Genomic DNA, 20,944 nt, shown 5'->3' on the forward strand with positions numbered 1-20,944 from the left:
GAAACAAGTTCCGGACAACGATATTTCACTATAAAATATTAAAGGATAAAATTTAAACCTTGAATTAAATAACATTTTGTTATTTTTAACCACCATGTGTGTCGAAATTTATTATTTTAACACAAAACAGTATTATATTTTAACTCGATTGGTTTAGTTAAATTAACATTGTTTGAGTCAAATTAATGACATAATGACTCTTGAGTAAAAGCAGTGGCGACCTATAGGAACGGTTATAAAAATGATTCAAATTGAATACAATTTGACACTATGAATTTAACAGTGTTTAATCTCAGAAAAAGAATGTAAAGTTTTCTTCCGAATAAAATTGAATTTTAATTAACAGTAATGACGGACGACAGCTTGAGACGAAAAATGGTACACGTAGAATTCTCTCTCTCTTGACAGTGTACGGGGGAGGCTGGCCGTTAAATTTCGCGCCTCCATTCGGAATTACACAGGAGAATACATCGGCCACAAACAGCAATTGTTCGGTGTCACGTTTAATTGATGGTTGTAAAATGTAGCGCAAGCGTGCACAGTCGAGAATAATTTGGCGTGAGACGCGCGAGGCTGCCTCTCGGAGAGGAGATGCGTCGCCACGTGATTCCTATAATTTTCTGGATCGTGTTTAGCGAAACGACAAGTGGGTAGGTGTCGTAATAACGCGGGTCCCTATCATTTCGCGACATTATTATTAGATCGACGCGCTTTGCATCGCATTATTTGCGTCGCGTTATCGTCACTGTGTTCGCGAAATTCTCCACCACCACTCGAAATAATACGCGCGAAATTCGTCGCTGGAGTAAAATCTTCGTGATAAAATTTGACAAATGTTTCAATACATATAATTTAATTAAAGTATAACATACATTTCAAAATTATCTTTTTATAATAGAGGTATATCGTGATAAATTATAATATACGTTTCAATTGTATATTTTTCATGTTTAATGTTACAATACGCATAGTTGCATAATATTAATAATATGATGTCTTATAATTGTGATTATACAGGTGATTATAGCATACGCTATATTATACAATTAAGTGAAGCGCAGTGCACGAGATTAGGAACAATTTGTATCATAAAAGTGTTTCAGAAGATACGCGTTAGCGTATGATTCCTATAATTTCCAACGCTCGTGTTTGACAAAATAACAAGTGGGTGGGTGTCGGTTTTCACACCCGCGGCTCGGCGGGGCCTCTCGGGAGAATGTAAAAAAGGGTGGCATACGAAACCGGTCCCGATGAATCTTTGTTATATGAAGCCCCCACATATCGCTTGCCGCCTTCTGCGTGTGCCTATAAGGACGAAACAGCTAGCCCCAGGACCGTATAACACTACGAAAGACACCTTCTCTTTAGATTCTCAGTTGTCGTTAAATTAAGGACTAAAGCGGTATTATTATTATTATTATTATTATCATCCAATATTAATATTCAAACAGCTTTGAATATTTTATTACGATCCTTTTTTTAATGAGAAAAAATCGGAGTCGACACGTCATCGAATTTATCTCAATAAGACGCAGTCGTCTCATCTTATTCTTGATATTATTGGAAGTATTCCGTTGCGAGAACAAATGGTTATTAACTGGCGGTTCATCTCATATATACAGTCCATTCAACGCCGGCGAATTAAATATAGCCGTTACGTCGAATTCGCGTGTTCAACGGAGCGCCAAATGCGGCGAGTCCTCGTTCATTAGCTTAAGCGCTCGGTTACATCATGCCCGATTAAAATCGAATGTAAATCGTAGCTCTCACACGAGTCGAGGATGTCTCGTCGTAATGGCCGGTCATGCTTGGGCGTGAGTGTTTTGCAACAAAATTGAATATGTTGCCGAAAAACAAATCGAGAGAGAAATCGTTCGTTCAGTCCCTAACAAAATGAGTATCGCATTTTCTGTCATAGTACCGGATTTTCGTGTTAATTCAGAGATTTAGAATCTACAACTGAAACATTATCTATCTCAGCTTACATGATAATCAACTGAAATCTATTCCAAGTAAAGTTTTACCCAGTAAAATTGGTATTGAGTTCGCGTATCAATCCGAGGGTTCAAGAGTACAACTCTTAAAGGGTTAAGAAAGTAATATAATTCTGATCAACAGAAGAGATCGATTAATCTTTGCTGGCTACTGTTCTTCTCTCCAGACCGCGACTCATTCTTGGCGGTGCGTTCTCTTTGATCAAATCACTGGTGGCCCCAATTCACACCTGACTCTCAGTGATAAAAAGCACCTCTAAAGATATCCTTATCCAGCTTCTGCGTAGGCACGAGTCCCGTTTCTACGTCTCGAAAGAAGTCGACTGTTATCGTAGAGCAGGTAGTCGTTCCTTACAACGTGCACCGTCGAGCGAATTCATTTGAGCGCTCGTCTCCAGGAAGCCACCACCTCTCTCTCCTCCTCTCTCCCTTCCATATCCTTAATTTTTTTTTCGTGATAAACCCACTGTAGCCGCAGCATCCTTCGCCGACCACTCGAAGCGGTAGTGAACAGGACGATTAATTATCTCGGCGCCAAACAGCAATGATGAAGGTAACGACGGTCGATTAAGATCCAGCATCAAGAAAGAGAAAGAAAGAAGGAGAGAAGAGGAAGAAGAAGGAGAGAAGAGAAATCTCTGCGAAATCCTTGAAGGAAATTAATAAGAAATATACCTGGTCTGCCGGTTATCTCGATTTTTCCATTACATCGCGCGATTAAATACTAGAATTACTCGATGGCTAATAATAGCAAACACGAATCGCAACGTCGAACGCTTATCTCAATTGGTTGTTGTACTTGTATCTCGATTTTGACGTTTTGGTCGCGATACCAGTTGGACTCGTGGGCTATTCGAGCAGCTCCGGGGACCCCTCGGCTAAGTAGACACAATTACGATCGATTATCCAATGTAACCTTCTACCGACTAATCTTGACCGTCCGTCGCTGGATCGTCATTTAAGAGTACAATGTACTCCCGAACAAAAAATATATTATTATAGCCCCTCGCTTAAACGACGAAGATTCGAATAATTGCGTGGGTCAGCCCAGCATCCTGTGATGACGATTGCCAATAAAAAATCATATATTATTCAATCTTCCGTTAACGCAGAGGATCTCATCTTTGTTAGGCTTATAATGCGTAACGATACATTTACGAGCTGGTTTCTCCAGCGAAATTTTAACTTGACCAAGTTTTATAAATGTATAAATTTACAAAATGTGTGTTTATATAGCAGAGTGTTGCAAGAACTGTAAGTGCATTTTAATTGAAGCAAATTTATTTCTAGTTTCTGAAGGTTTCAGAGTCGCACTATAAGGCGTACGGGACTGAGGTTTATATCGTGCATGCAAAGGAAGAAAGAGAAAGAGGGGGACGGGAGGAGAGGCCGAGATCCAAGGGCCTGAAGCCTGAACGGCCTGCGGACGGCTACGGCGCGTTAGTTGCCAGACGAGGATCTCGCTCTTTTGTGGCTCCAACCGTCGAGCCGTTCAGGCCCCTTCGTCTTTCTCGACGAATGAAATATACTTCCATGGAGAACGGCCCTCGTAGCTGGCGCCGAATAGATCGGGATTTTCGGGCCCCCGACCTTCTTGCCTGCTCTCGCTGTATCCAACCACTGTCGTACAATGCGCCGAGGCGTAAGCACACCCGGTTCCTTCGGAGAAGAATCCTATTTATCACCGTGATCCATTCGAAAATTTTCTTTTATATTTCAACTCATTGTCCGCCAAAGGTCAATAAAGAATAATCTGCGGGAAGCGATAAATATGAAAATGAATATTCTTTATATAGAACGATTCGGTCGATACATAGAATAGTTTGGATTCAGAAAAAAATCTTAACTATAGATTTTTTGTTGTTCTTGCATTTTTCCCTACCTGAAATCAGAAATGGTTTCTCACTTTCCTTAAATCCATTGTTCGCGTTGCTTGAAATTCCCAAAAATTTTTGCACCTAAAACAGAATAAATATATATTGAGGGAGAGAGACCGAAAATTCTGAATGCAAAAAGTGCAAGCACAAAGATTTCTTTTCTTCTTTCTTACGTTCTAACAAGTTAAGAACCATTGGATAAATGTAAATCCATTTATAAAATAGATTAAACATATTTTGGTTACATTTGTGATTTCCGATTTACGATTAAAAATTCGTTACTTTTACTTTGACTTATGTCCATTTCTACCAATGCGGATTAACTTTAATCTCAGTTTAACTTATTTTTTACCTTCTTCTCATTCTTAAAACTAGAAAAAGATAAAAAGTAAGTTAAATCGAGATTAAAGTTAATCCGCATTAGTAGAAATGGACGTTAGTTTGCGTTAGAACTCGAAGAGATGACTCGCGATTTATCAACAAAATTTTCGTAGACGTCGGTGCCAGGGTCGGAGGAGGATTGACAAAAATAACACCATGGAGCACGTCTCCTTCGTTCGAGGTGACGTGAAATAACAACAATAAAAGTTGACGGGGGCCGAAGGCCGATCATGGTAATTGTGTTCCGCCGCGTCACGTCCGTGCACAACAAGCCGCGGCCGTTCTTCCTTTTTGGCAGCTCGCGTCCGTTGCATGCCAGCATAATATATTTTCAAGCGAGACGAATGGATCGTGATTTCGTGGCAGCAGCAACACGGAGCGCGGACGGTCCCTCGCTTGCCTTTGTTACCCATTGTCGCCGTTCCCCGAAACCGACCGGACAGTGATGCGGTACAGCGAAGGCGCGAGATCGCCGTCGCCCTTCGCCCGTATATAAAACGAACGCGGCTTCGTAGAAGGGGTATCTGATTCTAATCCCGAAATCCGGTTCGAAGCTCCGGATTGTCGGCGCGAAACTCGTCCTTTTTCGTTAACACGGCGCTTAAAAAGGTCTCTCGGGGCCCCGACATGACTGTCCCGAAGGCGTTCATGAATAAGAGATGGGCGCCGGGGATTTCGCGTAAAATCCGTTTACGGTTGTTTATAAAATCGAAGGAAACACGGCGCTTCTAATTTATCCGGGGATCCGGAGGGGCTTACGCCCGAAGAAACGACATTCCGCGAGATCCGTTTACGGTCGTGAAATCCCCGGGATCACGCGGCATCGCGCATTGTCATTTGCCTCGTACTCCCGAGTCAATCGGAATTGCCGCGGAGGCAGTTAACGAGGCGAGCCCGCGCGGTAATTATCCCCCGCAATTAGCAATCGTTCGTTAGTCAACTGTATAGCCGTTATATTCGCCTCGCGAAACGGACGATGCATATTCATCGGCCGCCTCTCGGCCGACCGGCTGCCCGCTCGTCCCGGCGATCTACAATAATTCATAATTAAGCGTTAATGAAAGCCACAGTCATCGATTGTCCGCAGGCGGCGAATTGCGTTCTTTCGCGCACGCCGCGATTTTTCCGCGAAGCGGACGATAGATCACGACCGAGTTATCAATTCCTTTTTTCTTCTTTCCTCGCAAACGCTCCGTTTCGAGCGACGATTATCTCATACGCGGTCTCTCCCGATGCGGTCACCGGATCGAATCGATTTCCGGCCGATCGCCGGTAGAACGACAGGCGAGGCCCCTCGTTCAAGTAGGCTAATTGCAAGAAATTGCGCGTAAGACGTTGCCATTGAAGCCAACATGGTCTTTACAGTCTTTACGGGCGCTTTCACGCTTCTCGCGCGCGCTCGCACGCGAGCGACTTTTATTGCGTCTTTTGCCAGCATCTGCAAATCATTATAAGTACACGCTAGACTAGAATAATTTCTACGTCATACACCGATCGGCGGCGAAGCGGAGTATTGAAGAGCCGTTTACTTTAGAGAAAATAGTCGGGCCGCGCATTAACAGTTTCCACACTGCGCACACCGCGCGCTTAATAGCGATGTTAAGTGATTTACTGTCAATCGCCGAGGCTGCTTGTCATCCTGTTCACGCGTTCTCACGCGGCAACGCTAAGCGCAAGCGATATTAAGCGATTTACATCGAGGTGCGAGAACGCGGGAGTCGTGCGCGGCTGTGGAATTTCAACTCCGTCGAGATGCGTTTTAAACGCGTAACACGAACCAATTCTAAGGCGAGTAATAAGGGGAATTGGAACCTTTTAAACGCGCCGAAAGTTCAGTCGTCGAGATTGAAATCTAGCCGCGGGAGTGAACACTCTGCTCACTCACGTTTGCTCTCTCGGTCTTGTTATTGTTAATCCTTCAGTGAGCGCGTGGAAATTTGAAACTAACAGGACACGTGTAAATTATACCTCACATTATTTATGAATATTAAACCAATTAATATTTTCTGTTTAATATTATTCATTGTTGCACATATCTTAAAAGTATATTAACAGATTAAAACTTTTAAATTTTAATGGTTTTTTCAAATAATCGGTTCTGTACTAAAATAAGTCCGGAACACACTCATTTTTTACAAGCTGTTGTGGGATGTAAAATACATCCCACACGTTCACTGAAGGATTAAACCTCGACGAAACATGAAAAAAATTAGCGATGATTTCGTCGAGAGAAGAGAAAAGAACTAGCGCTGTGCCTCGCCGCGTCTCGGCGCGTATGGACGTCTTTCCATAAAAGTGCAGAGGATCATCTCTAAAAATATAATGACTGACGCCTTTAAGCGCGTGACGAACGCGCGCCCGAGAGGGACGTCGCGTCGGGTTCGCGGCTTCAATCTGGATCGCGCGACTTCACGCGCGAGCGATACGCACGCAACAGGTTACGCGCGGACGACCGCCGCTGCATATCGCCGTCGTTCCGCTACGACCTAATCCCGATGCGCGCCGCCGTCTCGGCAGCTGCCATGCCGTGGTGCTGAAAGAATTACCACGGGCTTTGTTCTCCCGCGAACAGTGCGCCTTTTGTTGGACCTTAATATTCACCGCGTCCGAGCGACGCTACGAATTCGTTTTTTCACTTCCACGGAGTCGCGTGCGAAGTAAAGAAGTGAGAAAAGAAATGTAACATATTTTCAGGGGCAGCTGCCCGGACATCCCTTTTTAATACAATGGGGATAATTTTGTTAGGAAATACGGAAACGTCGGATACGCGAAATGCAAAAATTATATACGCGACGTAAAATTATACACCGTTTCGATATAAAGTATTATATCGTCACACACACACACACACAAAGAAGTGTCAAATCAAGACTTATACATACTCATATATATGCAACGATCTATAATCTTGGAAATGAGATTATATTGCGTTAAACGAAGAAAACTTGCTTGAAAGAAGTCATTTATATAGTTCAATAAAAAAAGTTGAAATAAAAAATAAAAATTCTTACAAAAAGTGTAAAATACAAATGTATAGAAGCTCTCTTGAAATAAAAAAAGTAAAATGATTAAAGAGGCAATAAGAGCCAGGCGCGGTAATTAGTGTGCAATGAATTATATCATCAAATAGTTAAATTACATAAAATAGTGTTAAATTAAACGGATCTAGAATCTTATAAGAGAATCTTATAGATTGTTGCGTATATACGAGTATATATAAGTTTTGATTTGACATTCTTTTTTCCTGTGCAAGAGTATCGAGATGGATTTTGTTAAAAGACGTAGAGTCTTCGCAGGTCTCGCCTCAACCCCTCGTTGAAATCGCGCCGCGTAATTAGGCGTCAGGTCGTTTCGAAGGCGGTAGCGAGTCGCCCTCCTGAAGCGTGAAATATTACTGTTCGGGCGCAACAATCCTCGGTGCCGAGCGCGCCGCGCCGTCGGCAATTAACCGGTAATCTGATATCGATGGCGATATACTCGCACGTCGGGCCGAGCCGGGCCGGGCCGGGCCGGGCCGGGCCGTGATGCGAGCGGATGCGAGCGGATGCATGCGCGTCGCTAAGTCGCTACTTGAAAGCGCAGCGTGGCGCGCACCCCCGTAGCGTTTGATCGTCGGGCCGTCGCTCCTTTCGATCTCCTCGCCAAAATACAGGTCCGCTCCCCTCGGTTACGCCTCCTCACACTTTCTTTCAAATCTCGGCGAGGCCCCTGAAATCAGAATTACGCATCAGGAACTCCGGAGGATGGCGAATCGGAGATTCGAATTCGATTCAAACTTCAATCTCTTTGATCTACGTCTCTCCTCCGCCTCTTTTGTCTCGTTTTATTGTCAGTTGAATCCTCAATTCGTAATCCTCGATCTTCAATACATGGTCTGAATACGGCCGGGGTTCCACTTCTAGAAGAGGGAGCGAAAGAGGATAGAGAACAAGTGTGAGAGACTTGGAAGGGACTCCGACCTCTTCGAAGTGAGAAGCGCGTCACGTACGACTCCGCTCCGTGAAGCATAATTTTTCATATCAAGGCCGTCTTTCTCTCTCGTCGCTTTTCGCGAGAAACTGATCGCTTTATCGATAAATGTAACAAGATCGACAACGTATATCCGCGCTTCGTTGACCAGCAACTATACCGCGAAACATTGAACGCGTCGAAAACGTTGAAAATATAATAATTTCAATTTAAATTATTCTACAACATCGGCGCGCATCCAAGACCCGCCGGAGTATGCAAAAAGAGAGAAAGAGAGAGAAAAAGAGAACTCGGTCTCGCGTATCCCGGGTCGGGGGAAAAAGATTGCAGATTCTAACCGGGTTCTAGATTCCGCGGATTGACGCGCCGCGCATAGACATTCGCGCCTTTCCGAGGAGCCGCGCCGAAGAGGAGGCGAGCATTGGCGAGCATCGCGATCTGTCCGAGGGAGAGAAAAAAGAGAGAAAGAGAGAGAGAGAGACGGAAAAAGATCTCCGGGTCTCTGCGCCGCCGTGGCCGCCGCCGCCGCCGCCGTTCGCGGCACCATGGCGCCCGCAGGGCGCCGTCGCGCACTTCCCCGCTGACAACAACGACGACGACGTCAGGCCCGTACGCGTCACGCGCAAATTCTCTAGACTCTAGACGGCTCGTCTGCGAGAGATGTCCGAAGGGACCGATCTCTTGAGACAGATAAACCTTCGGAAAAATGGGCCTTAGGTACCTACGCGAGCTTCCGAAATACGAGACAAAACAATCGATTTGACACGGCCGTTGTTGCATCTTACATTTAAATACCATGAAATGACTCGATTGCGAAAAGAAAGAGACTCTCGTCCCTTTTCGTTTCTTCTTAATTTTATTCAAAATTCTGCGCGTAAAATCGCTCTCAATTTCTGTGGCAACGTCAAGTTGACGCGATGTGTGTTCGTGATTATGTCGTAATTCTCATTTATACATGCAGTGACTCACGAAAGCGATCAAAATGTACTACACAACAATTATGAATAATTAATTGATTCGAAAGAGGTAGATAATCGACGAAAACGGCCTTTTAATATATTAACATAATATATGTATATAAAATATTCTTCTTGCTATAGATATCTTCGTTCATGAATTTTCAAAAGAAATTTTTAACAATAATGATGCGATTTGATCATTTTCGTGAATCACTGTATAAATGTGATAATTTTTGTGTAGAAACTCGTTCGTGAGGAACAAAACGCTCGCCTTAGGGGTTTTATAATAATGTTTTTTTACTAACAAGAAAGTCATATTTTTTATAACAAAATCAAGGCCTCGATTTGGAATTTATCAAAAACGATTCGTTCTAGCACTCGCAACGTGTGAAGGCTCGCGTAATCCGACTTAATACCAAAGACTTCTCGTCACTTTCGTCATTGCGTCTCTCGATTCTGTTTATCGCGCCGCAAGATCAGATAAAAGCCTCGACGGCGAGGCGAAGCGGATCCTCGGCACAGGCCTGGTCGCGGCCCTCCAGTATCGCCATCTCGCTCGCTCCGCGCCGCCGATCGGCGTTCTTCGTCGGCCGTGCCGAAGACGCACGAAGGCGTCGCCCCACCATCGACGCGCCCCCACCGAAGCCGCGACGGAGACGGCCGAAGGCGAGCGGCCTGCGCCTTGCGGCTCGACGCGGAGCGCTCTACGTCACAGTGAAGTATGTGCTCCCGAGTGTAGAAAATGGCTGCGCTCTCCGCTAACACGGGCGGATGTAAATATGGTCTGTGGCTCGGCCTGGGAGTGCTCGCCGCGAGATGCCTCGGCGGTGAGTACAGCCGCTCGTGCGTGACACGCTCTACGCTCGGATCGTGGCGTGCGTGCATACGTGCGTGTTCGCTACATGCCATTGTATGTGTGTATACGCGTGTATGTGCGCGAGATGCTGCCTGCCGACGGCAGCGGAGAAGGAATTGGCCAAGTCTGCGAAGAACGTTGGCCGTCGGCCGTCGGCGTCCCGTCGGCTGCCGCGGGGGCCGCCCGCGCGAGAAGAGAGAATCGATCGCGGATGCGGACCGCTCGCGCGACGCGAGAAACGATCGGCCCCGGTCCCCGCGCCGCTCGCCTTCTGCCGCACAGATGTTTAACCCGATTGCCCTTCGTCTCTTCTCCGCGTTCTCCGTCGCCTTTTCCTCCGCGCGTTCGTTCGTTCGCACATTCTTCCGTCTCTCCCGGAGTCGAAAACGCGACGGGACCGACCGACGGGTCGCCCCTCGCGTCGCCGCGAAGGGATCGTCGCCCGGCGCGCCCTACATCGTAACGCTTTTTGCCACGACTTCCAGGAAACACCCCTAGATACGAGGAAACGCCGTCGACGCGATCGACAATCCCTCCGTGACACTGTTACGCTGGTTCCGCGACCTTCGGTATGCCGTATATTCAGTGTATCGAGTGTTTTTCCTGTATTCCGTTCCGGTATACAATTGTCTTTTATTCTCACTCGTTTTTCCTTCCACAGGAAAACCGTTTTCTCATTGATACATTTTCTCTGATGGAATTTCTGCGCCGTTCGGCATGGCATGCGGTCGTGCTTTTTTACGTCTCGTGCGTCGGGACGAGAACGGGAGAGACAGTGGAGGGAAAAAGAGAGAGAGAGAGAGGAGGGAGACGGAGATGAGAGGTTAGCTGTGTTCCGACGTTGGAGACTGAAATACCAGCGGTGCCGAGAATTTTCGTGCCCGCCTCTCGTCGGCGCGACGAGAGTGCCGTTTCTCGCACAGACGCCTTTTCCACTTTTCTTCCTTTCCTTCCCTCTTTTCTCTTCCTCTCTATCGCGAGATTCTCTCTTCTTCGCGCTTCTCTCGGTCACACGGGGCTCGGCCTCGGGCGCGCGATGCTGGACCGCGACCGATCGGCGCGGGGGATGACGCCGCCGTCGCCGCCGCTGCGACGACGACACCAGACTTTAACCCTTTCGAGACGCAATGCGACCGTATGACCGTCGTCTTTTTTAATACCTTCTTTTCTTAATCTGCGCAGCGACCGACGTTCGAGTCGCATGCGCTCGATGACGATGACGAGAGAGAAGTTAAATCATCCGCTTTGGACAGAGCCTTGTTACAGAAATATCGTCGAAAGCCGTTTTTCACGACGCTACCTTTTTCGGCATACATTTACGACATATATTTACACGTAGAGTTGTGAATTCCCTAAGATGCCGTGTATTTGTTCACGTATCGAGACGAATTCGGAGTATTTCCCTGTCTAAATGTTCGCGACTATTGATTATTTGAGGAATGTTATACTATTACTGTTGTATTGGTAATTCATATTATAATGATCAAAAGTACAATAGTAATAATATAATATTTCATTAATATTATAATGATCAATAGTAATAACATTATATTACCCTCAGCTGTGCTTTGAGACGATGTTGCTGCTTTCTGAATAGTCACGATGCGCGCGGTATATATGGGAAGCACGCATTCCAAATATGCCTCGATACGTTAACAAACTTATTAATCGATGATCGGATTTAACCGGTAATTAAATTAACAAACAGAATTGCTTAAAATAAAAATTTCTAGCGAGCCGTTTGTTCTTTTACGAAGAACTCTGAGCTGGTGCACACTAGTGCAATAAGTTAGAGTGAAACAAAATATACTTGTCTCACTCTAATTATTATACCGGTCCAGAAAGCTTTTCATAAATGAACAGACGATATATAATTCATTGCTCCTAATCTAATCCTTTTCATAAATTAAATAATGAAATATTAAATCAACAATCAAGAATATAAGGAGCTTAGAACCGTAACTGGATGTTGGCGTTGAAACGCTGTATTTACAATAAAACAAAATTATATACGTTTCGGTCTGTTATTAGACAATTAGACTATCTTCAGTGTAATAAAATGATAGGGTAATATATTAGAAATTAGCAGTAACGTACAATATAAACTGACACCCAGTTGCGGCTCTAAGCTCCTTGAAATCCTTAATTGTTGATTTATTAATTGTCTGAGCCTTTTATATTTAACAAAATATTACTTATTTTATCCACGTTAACAAATAAAGTACAGGTATTGCATGACAGGTTAATCACCGAAATAATTGGAGTAATAATTGAAATAATTGGAGTTTGATCGAAGTCGCCTTAAGCTACATATGACCTCATTAGATTAGAAAAAATTGTTGCAAGGACGATAGTGGAATAATACGGCGATGGGTCGATTCCGCGATGAAGCAACCGACTGTTCTTTTGCAATTTCTTCGCGAGAAATGAGGAGTTTCGAGCAATAATTTTCTAACAAAAAATTGCGGACTCGATTATCGCTAGGTCCAATCTCCCACGGTCATTGACGTCAAACTCGCGATCGTCATATTTAGTAATCGAAACGGCGGGGCGCAATCCGACGACCACTTTCGACGCTAAATGCGGCGCGACGGAATTTGTCTGTCCGTAGGAAATAGAGAGATTGTTTATGTTGCCTCGGCGGCCCGCGCGCGTAGGGCTCGAAATACATCAAAAGGATTGTAAACGCGGCGTCGCGTCGTTTCAGCGGGACACTCGTCTCCCGCCCCTTTCCTCGCCAAAGTACATACGCCAAATGTAATTTCGCGCTGCAAACGCGGGCCGGCTCCGATCCGCTCACCCTTTCTCCTCTCGTCGCGCGCTCTCTCTCTCTACCTTCTCTCACTCTCGCTCTCTCTCTTTCTCTTTCTCGCGTCGCGTATGACGTACGACGCGCGATTTTTTCCGCGAGGCTCGCAAGGACATCGCGCGTGTACATCGTGCGTACGATGAATAAGGCGAATAAAAGGCGGCCTTTTTCTCAATGCAAGCGCGCGAGCCGTATCCGGGATATAAAAATACGTTGGTTTCGTAACGTGGCTGCTTCGCTCGTAATGCAACGAACTCTTTTTTTTCAAGTGCCGGAAACAAATCGACCGCTATCATATCGAGATACATAGCCCCAGGATTTAAGAATATATATCTGTCGAAATACGAAGAAAAGAAAAAAAATGAAAAAAAACGCATACCGGCTCGCTCGATCTGAATAACAAAGTAGTAGCTCTCGGTGAAAACGATGATTAATGAGATTCCCGATAATTTACGTCCAGAACAAAAAAAAAACGCCACGTTCGGTGGGTCCAGAGTTCGAGGCTGTGGACGCGCGAGAACATTTTTTATGTTGCGACAACGTAAAACGCAGGCGAACTGACGTATCGACGATATTTATGAGTCGTTCCGGCAAACGGATTGTTTAAAGCTGACCGAGGTTTAATGGGTTTTGTCTCCCCCCCCCAATCATTTTTTCCTTCTTAGAAACGAGCAAACCGCTGTCGACTTCAATCAGCAATTATAGAAGCCTGTGGTGTCGAAAATTGAACAATTGTAGCCCGCTCCCAAGTTTTCGTTCGAGAGTCGTCGTGGATGCTGCGAGTCGCGAGTCGTGCCGGAGATAATCGCATCTGTTGCTCATCGGCTGGGGATTTCCGGGTCGCAATCACGGCCGCACACACATTTATTATGGAGCGGGATTACGCGAGCGGCTGATTGTCCTTCCACGAAAATTACACGTGCATCGCGACGTATCGCGATTACGCTTGCACGCGCGCGAATCCGTCCGTGAGTTTCCGCCGCTTTGCTCGACGATATTATTTGCAGCGCGCGGCGGGTATTAAGTTTCCTATGCGCACGCTTCCAGGCGCGAATGCCATTCCGTCGCGATAGCGCGCCTTCTCCGAAATGTCGCCTTTTTCGGCATCAATTGCAGTCCCGAATCCCGGCCGCCTCGATAAGATCGTTAGATTCGGCCGGGAACGAGTTAAAAGTCTCGTCGCGATAATAAATAACACGAGATAAATATTATGGAATTATATGACGATAAGATCGAAGATCCTTCATTTTATTGACCTTTTTTTTATTAACAAAATCATTTTATCAGTGATACTTCAATGTCTATCAAGCGGAAACACAGAATCCCCCATAATCACATATCTTTTATTGACTGACTCTAAATGTTGATAATGCGATAAGAGAAAGAGAGATAAGGGTGAGCTTTCGCACTCGACATGGCACGTATCAACGTCCTCTTGTACAAACCAAAATCAACTCTTGCGAGCTAGCCTACGTCCAATATTTACGCAACTGTTTCTCCACACTCACTTAAATTAGTACAACCAATTTCGTTTATTATCTGCGATAAGTTACAATCACCTTAATGCCTGTTTTCAGCGTCTGCGCCCTGTTATCAGTTTTCCCTAGGGATAACTGATATGTCTCCGATCCGTACCTTTTTCGATCCGATTACTTTCGACGTCGTACTGCGGCTTGAATCATTACGACGTCACGGAAAGATCGACGTTGTCAATTAAAAGAAAAAAAAAGAGAAGTCCAAGTTTCGAAATAGCTGCGCCGCGTCTCTAGAGACGCCGGCGGACTTCGCGATTCGGCGCGACTCATAGACGCGCGGGGCTATCGCTGATACTGCTCTTTGCCACGCTGATAAAGTCCGCGACTAGCTGGCACGTCGCCTCGCGCGATTCATTGAAACCTTCGTGCGATTACGGACGCCGATTGCGTCGCGAAAGCCGCACGAAAGCAGATATGCGCGTTACCGCCTCTCGGCCGATCGCGCGAGCCTCGTACACACACTCGCGTGTGTACGACAGTTTTCTAAACAGTTCATTACGGATTTTCTCGCCAGTGGCGGTCGAACCGATAAGCGATCGTTCGGGGACCCGATTGTTAAGCCCGTATCAGACTTATATACATTGAGAATTATGAATTGAAGATTAGAATTTAACTAATCAGAATAAAACGGATTAAAGTTTACTGATCAAATTGCAATTGTCAGCTTGCAATGCTCAGTCTTCAATACACAGTCTGATACAGGCTTTAAGAAGCCTCCTGACAGTTTATTTTAGAAGTGTTTATTTTTGGAAAAATAGTAAAGTATAAAAATTAAGATAAACAGTAAATGAAGTTTTTTCAAATTTTATCCCAGCTTTTTCAGAAAGCTGTCAAATATCATAAGTGCAGTCTCTAGGGTTCTCGCTGTTCTAAAACTGTCATTATCTTCATCTAGATAAAACCGAGATCGATATCGCGATATAAGTGTCACTTAGGCGATTCTTTTTCCAGATCTACGCGTATTATCCGCGGTATCACGGTTATTAATCGCCGGCCACGACGGCGATGGTATCCGTTCGACGATCGTGCGCGTTGACAGAACGTTGTTGATGTGGAAAAATATTTTCTGCGAAGCTATTTACGTTTCATTTCCAGATACGCAAGGATAAGCGAGTCGCGGCCGTCGAGACACTTGAGAGTTCGTTGCTTTCACGTTTATACCTTGTTTACGCTTGCCCCTATTAAAAAGCACGGTCACGGTATGCTCCTGCAACTTGCAGGTCGAATTTCGCCAAGTTGGACTGAGATTATCATGTAATTCGACCCAATGTGGATTTCTTAGAAGGACTTAGGGCCAAAGAGAAAAGGGATAACAGATTATCGCTATTTCGGTATCGCGTTTCGTTTTATCCAAATCCTCAGCTTTCAACGCCAGATTTATAAATTAATTTGAGATTGAATTATTTGTGGGATTAATACTAAAGTTAAAAGATTCTGTGGCACCCTAACAATAAGAGGAGAGAGCGTGCGCGGTGGAACGGACGCAAAACGCGCGAAGAATCGAATCCGTCATCCAGATATTCATGCGTTATAAATAGAGCGGTCACCGTAAAATAGATGCGGGAGAGAGTAATTCCGCGGCAGTAGATAAGCGTGGCCTCCGGCGCGGCGCGGCGTGTCTCGGGCTTTCTTCCTCTTTCTCCTTTTGCGTCCCGCGACGGCCGTCGCGACGCTCGCATACTCGTTAGAAACGTGACACCGTGTTTGCATCGAATTCGCCGTTATCGGCTACCGTGACGGAGGCGGATGCTCTCGTTGCAGTTCCTCCGGTTTCGCGGCCTGTCAGGCTCGATTCGGAGTCACACATCTAATTCTGGATGCTTTACGTCACTGCAAATCGTAATTGAGATTTAATAAATAGAACCTTCAAATTTCAAGTGTGATTAAATATTGACGAATGATGCAACAATAGAAATATTTTCAATAAGAATTATCAATCTAAAAAGAATTATTTCTTCTTGATAATAAAGAGATTCATATTAATTAATTACTCTTTATATTTTTGTTTCAAATTCTGATGCTACAGTATATGTACTATACACTTTGTCACGCAGCATTTCTATATATAATTTACTGATTTTAAAATCTAATTCATTGTTTCAAGATTCTGCCCCTAATTCTATTATCTTGTTTTCTTTTACTGATGATCCGACATAGTGATATTTTTTAATATATGATGCTGATATATGGTGCTCTCTTTTATGCTTGCGCGAAATTTAGGAACGACGAAGACTATCAGTCCTCAATGGTTTATATCAACTTGCGAGCGGAAACGCTTATGAAAGATATCCCCGATTCCCGAGTCGGGACGCACCTACCACTCCTTTCTCTTTGTGGTGGTGCACGCCTCTCCGTGGGACGCGACGACGGTCGTTCGCCCACACGACACATCTCATGACTTGTCAAACAACCTCTCGAATCCGTTCAACTCCTCGCCTATATATATATATATATATATATATATATATATATATATATATATATATATATATATATATATAGTCTCGCCTCTCTTCGTATCGATTATCATTAAGTTATTTACCGTACCTCGCGTAACGCATCGTTCACCCAATTTCATAGCGACGTATCTCGCACTTTGCCACTCTTGGCTCGCTTATGAACAAGTATTAATCTCAGGAGGAATCACATGCGTGATCTAAAAATAAAATGTTTGAATGACTGAATACGATTAATATTAGAGTCTTGCGTATTTCTTTTATGTATGCTATATTATTTCATTCACATCACGGTCTCTAATAATATCGTACCTCTTGCAGCGTTGGGCATTATTTGCTACTGCGACGGACATTGCCCGGACGACAGGCAAAATGGGACCTGCGAATTACGAGCTGGAGGCCAGTGTTTCAGCGCTGTGGAAGAGGTGTGGGAGCCCGAGTTGGGAGAATTCGTCCCCGAATGGTCGTTCGGTTGCCTGCCGCCCGCCGAGGGAGGCTTCATGCAGTGCAAGGGAAATCAAGTTCCTCATTTACGAGAGAAGAGCATAACGTGCTGTAACAGTACATCTCTGTGCAACAAAGATCAATTTCCCGAAATAACTTACAAATCCCGTCCTACCGCGGATACCAATCCGATGGTCATCGGATCGGGAGCGCCGCTAATCATCTTGGCGGTAGCGCTATCAGCGGTTTTCGTCATCGTCTCGATAGCGATAGGAATCTTGTATCACAAATGCCGGAAGAAAGAGCGAGATCCGTGCCTGGTGCCGTCACAAGGAACCCTCAGGGATTTCATAGATCAGAGCAGTGGATCGGGCTCAGGATTGCCGCTTTTAGTACAACAGACGATCGCGAAACAATTAGCCATGTCGCAGTGCGTGGGAAAGGGACGTTACGGCGAGGTATGGCTTGCTAGATGGCGAGGCGGTGAAAAAGTGGCGGTGAAGGTTTTCTTCACGTTAGAGGAGGCGTCTTGGTTCAGAGAAACGGAGATCTATCAAACCGTCCTCATGAGACATGATAATATCCTGGGCTTCATTGCCGCCGATATCAAAGGAACTGGCTCTTGGACTCAGATGTTGTTGATCACGGATTATCACGAGAGAGGTTCATTGCACGATTACCTGCAAACAACTGTACTAGATCATCAAGCCTTACTAGCGATCTGTTCGTCGATCGCGTCTGGTATCGCGCACCTACACACCGAGATCTTCGGTACACAAGGGAAACCCGCAATAGCTCACAGAGATATTAAGAGCAGAAATATTTTAGTTAAGAGAAATGGGGAATGTGCCATAGCTGACTTTGGGTTGGCCGTTCGCTACATCAGGTACGTAAGCATTTAATGCTTAAAGTCTAGAGATACATCTTTCGCCATTAGTATTCCTCTTAGAATGCAAATTGAGAGTGAGAAATTTATCTTTTTACAGCGAGAGCGGAGAGATTGACATCGCGCCAAATACTCGAGTGGGTACACGCCGTTACATGGCACCGGAAGTGTTGGACGAGACTCTGAACACGTCCTCCTTCGACGCGTTCAAAATGGCAGATATGTATTCCATCGGTCTCGTGTTTTGGGAAGCGTGCAGAAGGTGCGTGACAGGTGGTAAGAATTCTATGGTGGAGCCTTACGCCTTGCCTTATCACGATGTCGTACCAAACGACCCGGGCTTCGAAGACATGCGCTTGGTAGTCTGCGTGAAACGATTGCGTCCAGTTATTCCAACAAGATGGGATAACGATTCGGTAAGAAAAACACTTTTCTAAGAAAAGTAAATTTCTAATTTAACTATCCCATCTTTATAAATCGAATAACTAATCGCTCTTTTCCTCGCAGGTCCTATATGCGTTAAGCAAAATGATGTCGGAATGTTGGCATCCGAATCCACCAGTTCGCTTAACTGCTCTTCGCGTTAAAAAGACACTGTCGAAACTACATGTTGATAACATCAGTATCAAGATCGTGTAGTGCTTGACGTGATTATGAGAAACTGACTCTTCTTCTAGTTAAACAAACAACTTCCTACTTCTGTAAATAAGCCCTTAGTGACACTAGAATTGTTGACTGCAGCCTGAAGACTGATGATTAAAGTTTATAAGTATAAGAAGGAGAGAGAAAGAAAATGTGAATGAATGTATGCAAGAAATGAATGATCAATTGTAGAAGATAAGCGACATGTATATATTGTATATAGAGAAAAAGATAGAGATAGAGAGAGATATTCGTATATAAAAGCGTTTCTGATTCCTTTATCTTTCATTGAAGAAAAATTATTTTCGTTGAAGATATAAATTTTCAAAGAAAAGGTAAACGCGGAAGATTTTGAACATTTTGTGTATAAATTTTCTTTTATATTTATGTGAAACGTATCAAAGTTGGGGATGATTTTGGTACGCTTCATCATGTTGAACCTCGTTGACTATGTAATCAGCGAAGGGTATTCTATTTGAAGATAGAAATGAGATAGTGGTCATATAATTATATAAAAGAAAATGTATACACTACTTTTGACCTTACAGCCGTGTAAAACGAATTCAGCGTGTGAAAATATCGCATATTCGACATGTAACAAATCATATAAAATGTTCCGCATAAAATGCATTTCGCATTTGCGTCACGTCACTCCGTTCGGAATTTGAAAGTATGTGTAACGTGCCTAATGAAATATTGTATAAACTAAGTTAATGCTACTTTGCGGCCTATGTCACACGTGCCGAGAGAGATTTCTCTTTCAAGTACCTCAAAATATATTTATTATTGAAGATTAGCTTCATAATATACGCGTTGCGCATATGCGTGAAATTTGCGTGGAGCAGAAATTTCACGCGTTAACGCACGATCATAAATTATTAATGTACGATTACAATTTATGATTATTGCGCGTAATCTCGTGAAATAATTAAATATTGAGGATTGAGAAGATTTTTCTATCTCATAATGCAAAAATTTTACACATTAATTGGCGATTGCAAATTATGCGCAAGGTTATATTATTATTTGTAAAATTTTGTAGCTTATATCTCTAACTTGTACAAATGGAATATATAATCCATTCGAAATACTAGTTTGGGTATATACATGATCGGTCGTCGATCATCCCAAGATGTTTTCATTACGCTGCCGACGTAGATTTTATGCTTTTGTACAGAGAAAGTGACTAGAAAAGAGGAGAAATTGTGAAAAAGTTAACAATTATATAATGCAATAACAGTGTATAATGATGTAATGTTATTTTAGAAGGCAATGTAATCTTGCATATCCCTTCGAACTTATATAGCATTTACTGATCGAAATCGTTAATCAATCAAAAGATTTTTTATGTAAATTAAAAGATTGTAAAACTAGGTTCTCTTCCTCTTTTATAAGTGTTTTCAAAAGTTTTTTTTTTCTCATCAAGTTGAAGATTGTTATGTTATGTATGAAACTTTTGCATGTAATTAAACAGAAAAAGAAAATTGTAGGTGATTGTTAATTGATTGAAGACAATGAAATTTATATTAAAAAGTATTTATACTAAAAGTATTAAATATGCATTCTTTTATAGATGTATCCACCGCGTCGTTGTATTCGATGTGCAGAATATAAAAATAAGTGAACAAAATGAACAGAAACGTATAAAGAATATAGGTGCTGTATGTTTTTAATAAATTTAATTAAGGATGTTTAAAAAAAAAAGAATTGCAAATGTAAAGAACAAAAATGCAGCAGTAAAAATCATTAGATATAAATTACTAGCAGATATTTTAGATAGAAGATTGATGATTACATTTCAACAATCTCTGAGTAACTTTGTAAAAATATGTTTATAAAACCTGGCGGAATATGAAGGATTATCGAAATATAGCTAACGCCGAATCTAAAAATATCGAGATAATCATGATATGTAAGATATATTATAGGTAAGCTTTATTTGCTTCGAGCCATTCCCCTATGTTTCTTATTCTGTATTCTAATATTTTAATAATATCGTATTATATGTCGTTTATTGACACAAAAAATCTCTGAACCCTGTAGAATATACGAAAAAAAAAATGTAAAAACGTGAACGCACCATATTGGCTGGGTTTGGGGAGCGCGCTTTTAGCGCTATGAGCGTGCTCTGTCCTT

The 20,944-nt window shown here is 43.5% G+C and overlaps 1 protein-coding gene and 1 long non-coding RNA gene across 4 annotated transcripts; one reads left to right on the plus strand and one right to left on the minus strand.

The window, feature by feature from the left end:
- Nucleotides 1–248: 248 nt before the first annotated feature.
- LOC139822827 (uncharacterized) lies at nucleotides 249–14,656 on the minus strand. Of its 3 annotated transcripts, none has more exons than XR_011734608.1 (4): nucleotides 14,405–14,656; nucleotides 6,065–7,960; nucleotides 3,877–3,952; nucleotides 249–3,747 (listed from the first exon to the last, which is right to left on the minus strand). It is a non-coding gene; the product is annotated as an uncharacterized lncRNA (long non-coding RNA). The 3 variants fall into 3 exon arrangements; XR_011734609.1 differs by having other exon boundaries at nucleotides 341–3,747; nucleotides 7,648–7,960; XR_011734607.1 differs by lacking the exon at nucleotides 6,065–7,960 and having other exon boundaries at nucleotides 347–3,747.
- Nucleotides 9,851–20,817, plus strand: Tkv (serine/threonine receptor kinase thickveins). Its single transcript, XM_071794898.1, has 4 exons — nucleotides 9,851–10,007; nucleotides 17,158–18,166; nucleotides 18,267–18,582; nucleotides 18,674–20,817. Exons 1-4 carry the CDS (start codon nucleotides 9,923–9,925, stop codon nucleotides 18,803–18,805), a joined length of 1,542 nt encoding a protein of 513 aa, XP_071650999.1. The 5' UTR covers nucleotides 9,851–9,922; the 3' UTR covers nucleotides 18,806–20,817.
- Nucleotides 20,818–20,944: the final 127 nt, after the last annotated feature.

This window comes from Temnothorax longispinosus, chromosome 12 (assembly GCF_030848805.1).
Source record: "Temnothorax longispinosus isolate EJ_2023e chromosome 12, Tlon_JGU_v1, whole genome shotgun sequence".
Lineage (NCBI taxonomy): Eukaryota > Metazoa > Arthropoda > Insecta > Hymenoptera > Formicidae > Temnothorax > Temnothorax longispinosus.